At 47.4% G+C, this 9,656-nt stretch overlaps 1 protein-coding gene across 2 annotated transcripts in view; it reads right to left on the bottom strand.

Moving 5' to 3' along the window:
* Positions 1–559: 559 nt before the first annotated feature.
* LOC148479321 (uncharacterized) overlaps positions 560–9,656 on the bottom strand; it is a 50,686-nt gene continuing 41,589 nt past the window's right edge. For both annotated transcript variants that reach the window (XM_088454610.1, XM_088454612.1), the window contains 2 exons: positions 3,778–4,119; positions 560–2,933 (listed from right to left, as the gene is read on the bottom strand). In XM_088454610.1, coding sequence (XP_088310736.1) covers positions 2,364–2,933; positions 3,778–4,119 — 912 coding nt within the window. In that variant the 3' untranslated portion in view covers positions 560–2,363. The remainder of the gene's footprint in view (positions 2,934–3,777; positions 4,120–9,656) is intronic.

The following is a 9,656-nucleotide window of genomic DNA, read 5'->3' as shown; positions in this document are numbered from 1 at the left end:
ACATTGATACTCTGACTTTAGGGCAGAGGCATAGAATCCACGATTCATTGAAATTTACCCCATGGTATTACCTGCGAATGACCTCAGGGGATCCTCCGATTAGGTTGAATTAGTAGAGTATATGGCTTTAATCCCAAGGACCACAGCCTCCTCTAACACAGTGTTGCGTTTTTCATTTTCGTCCTCGCCCCCTCCCTCTTTGGCTTCTTAACCCTGTGGCTGCACTCCTTTATAGCTTGGGCTCATGGAACGGCTCAGAGACTCAAGGGAAAAAATTTTATATAAGTGCAATAAATATTATTGTTGCATACTCAGATGATGTTGGATATAACAGAGATTAATCTGTTTTAACTGTAATATTTGAATTTACATTTAAAATAATCAGTTATCTAATTAGACACGGACGAAATAAGTAAAATGATGTAAATGTTTATTTCATCTAATGTTCAATCATTCTGTGACAACTGACAGTTTTGTATGATGTGAGAAGAATCCCACTTTTCCCTCGAACTGACTTAGGAGGTAAAGGAACTAGATGGAGAAACACTGAGACCCACTAGCTTCTGTAATGATGACATTTTATTGCTATTTATTAAGTCTCATGGTCAGAAATGTCCATAAATATTTACAATGTTCATCCCGATTGGGATATTTAATTATTTTGTCTTGCATGGATTAAGAGGCCTATTTATTAAATTATGTGTTTGCCACCAAAAATGAAAAATAACCCTTATCACTGCAAGAGGCAGCATTAAGGATTCTTTATTCTCGGTAGGTCACCCATGAAGCCGGAAGATCTCTCTGACAAACATTTCTGCAGAGGGAAGATTCCAAAGTGGAACTGAGACATTTTGGAAAACCCATTCTACAATGACCCAGATGGTGGTACACTTGGAGGTAGATCAGTTATACATGGAAATGTGAGTCCAAGGAGTATTTGCGATTGACAGAGGGAGAAATGTCCCCACAGGATGCTGTCTGGAGATTTTATGCTGGTCACACTTGGAGCAGACTGCCACATACTGCTTTACGTCCTGGGAGAGAGTGGGCCACCAATAGCCTCACAGTACTAACTCTGGCGTGACCGGCAAACCCGGGAGCTATGGGCCCACTGCAATAACTTTGTACGTAGATTTTGAGGAACAAATGTCTTTCCCCGAAGAGGCATGGAAACTTGAGTGACTGCTGCAATACATAGAGGGTTAAGGATAGGGTGTCTGTCCGTGGTTAGGGAGCTATCAACCTCTGCCATGGAGTATATAGGGCACTGGCCTTACAGTTCCTGGAACCCGGGCAGAAGGATACTTGAATGTCAAATTGCGAGAAGAACAAAGATTCGATACATTGAGCTGATTTAAGATAAAACAGGTTTTTGTGGTCTGTATAGATGTGGACTGGGTACTTTGCCCCCTACAACAAATGCCTCCGTTCCTCAAGTGCAAACTTCATAGAGAGCAGCTCTTTGTCCCTTATCACGTAGTTTATCGTAGCCGGCAAGATTTAAGGCAGTGGCATCAGTGAGCACTGAACCCGTATGTCACCCTACCAGGGTGTGGCACCAAAATGCTGACTCGTCCACAGTGTCGTTATCGTGCAGTACCCGGCTCCTGCCACTGGGGAGGAGCCGGCAGTGCAGGCACATCCTCCGGGGGGCAGCCCTGCAGCTACGGGAATACTTGGCACGCCCCCGGCAGTGATGTCAAAGGGGACTTCTCGCGAAGCCACACCACCGCATTGCAGAAGACAGTATTCCCATGAGGCCATGCCCCTTTTTCGGACGTGCGGGGAGTGGGCTATTGCGGTGTCACTTACCCAGGTGCCGCCACTGCTCTAGGGGTTGTGCAACAAAATATTAGGCTAAAGGCCCCATCATTTTTGTTCATGCCATAATATTCTGTTGAATCAAATATCAAATGCAAAGTCTGATTTATATTACGTATGAAATAAGCAATGTCAGATACCAATTACTTTTGTCAATTTTAAGTCGTTTCAGACAAAAATGTGGGTCCAACTTTTTTTTGTGGAGGGGTACTAACAAATTTGTCCACGCCTGTATATTGCAATCTGTGGAACTGACAGTCCCTGTTTTCACCCTAGAGTAGAGGATGGAGTATTATTTGGTGAGCTCAGAATACCCTTACCTCACTGAGGTAGCGGTGCCCAGTGCTATTTTATTTACCCTCTCCGGGACTGTGGCTTTCAAATGTGTTACCCAGAACTGCTCCTGCTTGGCTTCATAGTACCTTCTGGCGGTGTTGTCAGCGGGAGGAATGCTATCACAAAGGGTAGGAATATAACAGGACGCAATATACACGTTTATTTCATAAGTGCAGGTTTTCACAGTACGTAGTCTGTACAAAGCTTTAATTCTTTTTATTTTTCATGCGCATATCTTCAACTATTTTATTGAGCTCTCTCACACGGTCTACAAGCCGTCGTGCTGTCTCATCCCTGGTTATCTCATCCACGTCAGGAAACGATGCAAGTTCAGGCCGCGATATGCTTCCACTTGGGGGCGGTTCGCTGGCTGGTATTATGTGACATTGGCTGGACTCAGCGCTGTCTGCAGTTCTAGAGGTACTTGTGGAAATGGCCAGTGAATAAGACGATGAACTAGATGTAGCTACAGCTGTGTTGGTTCCTCCTGGAGTTGGGGCTATTGGGGAAACACCGCATAGACGGTTGGATATGGAGAGCTGGTCAGCTCCTCTACTGTGGAATGATATAGGAGGACCAGATGGAGAACTTGGTGAGCCCACATGAGGAGATACAGGAGATGTCGTTGGAGTTATGATGGAGAAACTGGACGGAGTATGGACGCTTTTACTTTCTTGCTTTGTTACAGAGTCATTAAGGTCACTTTTCTTCTTTACATTTCCAACATCATCCAAAGAGGACGTTTTTCTTTTGATTTGTTTCTTCCTCACAGGAATCTATTTCAGGACAAGAGAGACACACAAGTTATAGTTTCTGGAAACTGCAATGACATTGCCGGGAATTAGGTGACAGCTGGTCTTACTCTGGGCTCCTGTACAAAAGGTGGTTACTGTACATAATACATACTATATACTGTAACTGTTTCCCTATAGCTTCCACCCTTCTGTATTTGAGTCATACTTTTACCAGGATGTATCATGGTAAAGTCCATTAAATACTACATGGTTTATATATAATGACACATACAGACATGTAGGGAAATGTGTCAGGGAGTTATTGGAAGGGAAAAGATATTCCATAAGCTTTATACTGTACGGCTTATTAATAAAATAATACTTGCAAAATTTCCCCCGAAAACACCCGTTTCCGGCTGATACCTGTAAATATTAAAGAGTCGCCTGGATTACCATTGAGGGATATCCTTGTGAACAACACAAAGCATCTAATGTTTTGCAAACCACATGTAAAACCACCAGAAAAAAATAAAGCTGAATATTTTTTAAAATGTGCTGACAGGCGAAATAGCTCAAAGCACAGGTCATTTATGCAATGCGGTCTATCAGAACAGGAACATAAAAATGTATTACACAGAAAATATTAGTTGTGTCATTACTATTTGATGTGCAATAGTTCACTAAAAATATATTTATGATGGTAGCAAAACGTATTATTTTAAGATGCGGGAACCATTTATAGTGCACACATGTGACAAGTGCCACCATGTACATGGGTACAATTGCATGCTGGCACTTGTAGTGCCATCAATTACAAGTGTTGCTCCCCATATTGTGTGATGTCAGATTAGTTAGTGTTAGTGAATTAAGAATTTAAAAATCTTACCTGTTCATTTTTGTCAGAATGAGCGAAATGCGTTGGTTTTAGAGCTGTATTTTCATTGGTGGAAGTATCGGCTTCTGCTATGTGACATGTGGTCTCGTCCTTCTGTATTACAATGACTGGAGATTTGTCCCTTACAGGCCAGTGACTGCTGCCATTTCCACTACTATCTGCTGTCATATCACTAAGGTCATCCTGCTGAGCTGATGTATCACTGTTAGGACTCAGCGCATCAGTCTCTGACCATAAGTCACCAAATGGATAATCATCCTCTATATTACTGTTAGTATCTGTCACTGTTTCAGGGCTGGAAATGGCGTCTTTGGGGTATCTGGTAAGTAATTCCTGTGCAAGGAAGCAGAAAATCGGGTTAGATTGGCACCAGCTAGTGTTATGACTCACAATAGTAATTCTATATGGGTTTCCCCAAATTTCCAATATCTAATTATTAGAGTAAGATAGAGAAAGATTCATCCATACTGTACATACGGGATTGGATATCTCCTAGGGTGTTACTGTCCACATTGACTTATTATTTACTAATATTGTACATAAAGAAAGGGAACAAGAAGTAAATTCCAACAGGATACACTCACATGGGATAATGATAACTATTTATAAAATGTATACAATACAAAGAACATTCCAGTGACGGTCAAACAATACACAAAGCATCTCAGGGATCACCATATAATACACAGATTATCTTATTGACCACCATGTACTAAAGAGAGCATCTCTGTGATAATTAGACAATACAGAGAGCATCTTTGTTCCCGTCATAAAATACAGAGAGCATTTTTGTGACCATCACACAATACTTAATGCATCTGAGTGACCACCATACAATACACAGAGCATCTCTGTGACAATTTCAAAATACAAAGAGCATCTTTCTTCCTGTCATAAAATATGGAGAGCATCTTTGTGACCATCACACTATACATAGTGCATCTTAGTGACCACTATACAATACTTAGAGCATTTTAGTAACCACTATACAATAAAGAGAGCATCTCTGTAACCATTACACAATACAGAGAACATCTGTATGACCATCATAAAATACAGAGAGCATCTGTGTGACTATCACACAATTACAGAGAGCATCCCAATGAGCTCCGTACAATACAGAAACATCCTTGTGGCTGTCTTAGAATACAGAGAACATCCCTGTAATGATGCTACAGTACAAGGAGCATCCCAGTGACTGCTATAAGAGAACAATTTTGTGGCACATAATATTATCCCTTCGACATTTAAGTAGCCCTCTTCAAAAACAATTCACTTCTTCATCATTATAACAACCCGATTCACAATTATTAACCCCTTTATAATCATTAACTTCCTCATCCCCATTATTAATTAACATCATCAATTAATTCCATTACTGTTCATTTAACCCCAGTGTCCTCAAAAATGCCCTCTCAGATAATTAACACCTTCACGTACATAATCAAATGCAATGATCCTAACTAAGGCCCTCATTCAGAGCCGTACGCTCTGAGCAGAGCGCACGCTCTGAATGAGGGCCGGGCTCCATTTTCATGGAGCGTCCTCCTGGACGCTCGTATAGCTGTGGGTCACCACCCACAGCCTATACGAGCGTGCATTTTGCTGGCCGCGATGGTCGTGACCATCGCGACCATCGAAATTGCGAGCCGGAGCCTGCGGTTGAGGTTTTCAACCGCAAGCTCCGGAGTGATTTTGGCTCTATCAGAGCCAAAATCACTCCCACTGACATCACTAGTGATGTCAGTGGGCCGGCTTCTGACGGGAGGCGTTCCCGTGGGAACGCCCCCGTCAGGGAGGCACGCCCCCGGCACGCCCACCAAAGGGGGCGTGCTGTCAATCAACATTGACAGCACGCCCCCTTTGATCGGACACAACGAGCGAAGGAAAGTCCTTCGCTCGTCGTGTCTGGCGCATGCGCACGACGGAGCTCCCTCCGTCGTGCGCATGCTCAGTGCAGACCATCGACCCACTTGCGAGCGGACAGCCGCTCGCGAGTGGGTCTGAATCAGGCCCTAAGACCGTTATTATTAATACTATCTTATTAAATCCATTCTTGTCTGGCTGCTCTCACACAATGCAGCCATCCTATCAGAGAAAGCAGATCCCGCTGCTGTGTGAGGGTCTACCATAGCAAAGGCAGAGGTTACTGGAGGAGAGGCTGGGGCGACCAGAGAGGAGGAAGGGGCTACTGGTGGATAGGCAGGGGCCACAGAAGATGAGGCAGGGGCCATTGAAGGAGAGGCAGTGGCCAATAGAGGAGAGGCAGTGGCCACCAGAGACTAGGCAGGGGCTATATGAGACTAGGCAGGGGCTATATGAGAAGAAGTAGGGGCCACAGAGAGGAGGCAGGGGTCACGGGAGGAGAGGCAGGGGCCCCAGAGAGGAGGCAGGGGTCATTGGAGGAGAAGCAGGGGCCCCAGAGAGGAGGCAGGGGTCATTGGAGAAGCTGGGGCCCCAGAGAGGAGGCAGGGTCATTGGAGGAGAGGCAGTGGCCCCAGAGAGGAGGCAGGGGTCATTGGAGGAGAAGCAGGGCCCCCAGAGAGGAGGCAGGGGTGATTGGAGGAGAAGCAGGGGCCCCAGAGAGGAGGCAGGGACCATTGGATAAGACTGGGGTCACCAGAGGGAAGGCACATGCCATTGGAAGAGTAGCAGGGGCCACCAGAAATGAGGCCCGGGCCATGCAGGGGACTAATTCTTGCTCTATCCAGGTGACCATGGACGGCCATCTCCATCCTTACACATGTAAATAACACACAGCGTGCGATGCTTTGTAACACCAACAGAAAATAGGCAGAATATATTTTAGCATGTTCTGATAGACGAGATAGCTGAGAGCACAGGTCATTTATGTAATGTGGTCTATCAGACCAGGACCAAAGAATGTAACATTGGCTTATTAGTTACAGGGGAAATGTTAATTATTGTGTCAATATTGTTTTATTTGTAATGATACATTGATAATTTGTTTTTTGATGGTATCAAAAGTTATTATTGATGCGGGGACCATTTATAGAGCCTACTGGGCCTGATTCAGAGATGGACGTATTGCCGATATTTGCACAGAACATGCGATTGTTTAGTATTACACTTGCAAGAGTGGCGGACTGCGCACGTGTAATGATTGCATCGCTACTACGCTTACACAGAGGAAGCACTCGGAAAGTGAGTAACAGGAAGTCAGCATTTGGGTGGTTAATGGGGGGGTGGGTGGTTAGAAAAACGCAGGCGTGTCTGACCGTATAAATGCCATTTCATGAACGTGCATAAATTAGCCATTGCATTCTATAGCGCAGCATGAGACCTCTCTGTATGTCAGGAGAGCTGCAGTGTTTGCAACAGGTCAGACTTACAAGCTGCATGACTGCCTGCTCTGCGCCACTGTTACTGATGATTACGCTGTTGTACGACGTCGCGCGGATAGGAGTAGGCAGCAGTGGGCGTCGCTATGCTGGGCTGTGCTTCCACTGTACGGATAAGAGAAGGCAGCAGTGGGCGTCCCTATGCTGGGCTGTGCTTACACTGTACAGATATGAGAAGGAAGCAAGGGGGGGCCCAATGCTGGGCTGTGCTTACACTGTACGGATATGAGAAGGCAGCAGTGGGCGTCCCTATGCTGGGCTGTGCTTACACTGTACGGATATGAGGAGGCAGCAGGGGGCGTCCCTATGCTGGGCTGTGCTTACACTGTACGGATATGAGAAGGCAGCAGTGGGCGTCCCTATGCTGGACTGTGCTTACACTGTACGGATATGAGAAGGCAGCAGTGGCCGTCCCTATGCTGGGCTGTGCTTACGCTGTACGGATATGAGAAGGCAGCAGTGGGCGTCCATATGCTGGGCTGTGCTTACACTGTACGGATATGAGAAGGCAGCAGTGGGCGTCCCTATGCTGGGCTGTGCTTACACTGTACGGATATGAGAAGGAAGCAGGGGGCGTCCCTATGCTGGGCTGTGCTTACACTGTACGGATATGAGAAGGCAGCAGTGGGCGTCCCTATGCTGGGCTGTGCTTAAACTGTACGGAGCGTCCCTATGCTGGGCTGTGCTTACACTGTACGGATATGAGAAGACAGCAGTGGCCGTCCCTATGCTGGGCTGTGCTTACGCTGTATGGATATGAGAAGGCAGCAGTGGGCATCCCTATGCTGGGCTGTGCTTACACTGTACGGATATGAGGAGGCAGCAGTGGGCGTCCCTATGCTGGGCAGTGCTTACACTGTACGGATATGAGAAGACAGCAGTGGGCGTCCCTATGCTGGGCTGTGCTTACACTGTACAGATATGAGAAGGCTGCAGTGGGCGTCCCTATGCTGGGCTGTGCTTACACTGTACGGATATGAGAAGGCAGCAGTGGGCGTCCCTATGCTGGGCTGTGCTTAAACTGTTCGGAGCGTCCCTATGCTGGGCTGTGCTTACACTGTACGGATATGAGAAGACAGCAGTGGCCGTCCCTATGCTGGGCTGTGCTTACGCTGTATGGATATGAGAAGGCAGCAGTGGGCATCCCTATGCTGGGCTGTGCTTACACTGTACGGATATGAGGAGGCAGCAGTGGGCGTCCCCATGCTGGGCTGTGCTTACACTGTACGGATATGAGAAGACAGCAGTGGGCGTCCCTATGCTGGGCTGTGCTTACACTGTACAGATATGAGAAGGCTGCAGTGGGCGTCCCTATGCTGGGCTGTGCTTACACTGTACGTATATAAGAAGGCAGCAGTGGGTGTCCCTATGCTGGGCTGTGCTTACACTGTACGGATATAAGGAGGCAGCAGTGGGCGTCCCTATGCTGGGCTGTGCTTACACTGTACGCATATGAGGAGGCAGCAGTGGGCGTCCCTATGCTGGGCTGTGCTTACACTGTACGGATATGAGGAGGCAGCAGTGGGCATCCCCATGCTGGGCTGTGCTTACACTGTACGGATATGAGAAGGCAGCAGTGAGCGTCCCTATGTTGGCCTGTGCTTACACTGTACAGATATGAGAAGGCAGCAGTAGGTGTCCCAATGCTGGGCTGTGCTTACACTGTACGGATATGAGAAGGCAGCAGTGGCCGTCCCTATGCTGGGCTGTGCTTACGCTGTATGGATATGAGAAGGCAGCAGAGGGCGTCCCTATGCTGGGCTGTGCTTACACTGTACGGATATGAGAAGGCAGCAGTGGGCGTCCCCATGCTGGGCTGTGCTTACACTGTACGGATATGAGAAGGCAGCAGTGGGCGTCCCTATGCTGGCCTGTGCTTACACTGTACGGATAAGAGAAGGCAGCAGTGGGTGTCCCTATGCTGGGCTGTGCTTACACTGTACGGATATGAGGAGGCAGCAGTGGGCGTCCCTATGCTGGGCTGTGCTTACACTGTACGGATATGAGGAGGCAGCAGTGGGCGTCCCTATACTGGGCTGTGCTTACACTGTACGGATATGAGGAGGCAGCAGTGGGCGTACCTATGCTGGGCTGTGATTACACTGTACGGATATGAGAAGGCAGCAGTGGGCGTCCCTATGCTGGGCTGTGCTTACACTGTACGGATATGAGAAGGCAGCAGTGGGCGTCCCTATGCTGGGCTGTGCTTACACTGTACGGATATGAGGAGGCAGCAGTGGGCGTCCCTATGCTGGGCTGTGCTTACACTGTACGGATATGAGAAGACAGCAGTGGGCGTCCCTATGCTGGGCGGTGTTACACTGTGCAGATATGAGAAGGCAGCAGTGGGCGTCCCTATGCTGGGCTGTGCTTACACTGTACGTATATAAGAAGGCAGCAGTGGGTGTCCCTATGCTGGGCTGTGCTTACACTGTACGGATATGAGGAGGCAGCAGTGGGCGTCCCTATGCTGGGCTGTGCTTACACTGTACGGATATGAGGAGGCAG

The sequence above is a fragment of the Taudactylus pleione genome, unplaced genomic scaffold (genome assembly GCF_031769625.1).
Source record: "Taudactylus pleione unplaced genomic scaffold, aTauple2 ptg000622l, whole genome shotgun sequence".
Classification (NCBI taxonomy): domain Eukaryota; kingdom Metazoa; phylum Chordata; class Amphibia; order Anura; family Myobatrachidae; genus Taudactylus; species Taudactylus pleione.
This window is presented reverse-complemented; position numbering and strand designations above follow the sequence as displayed.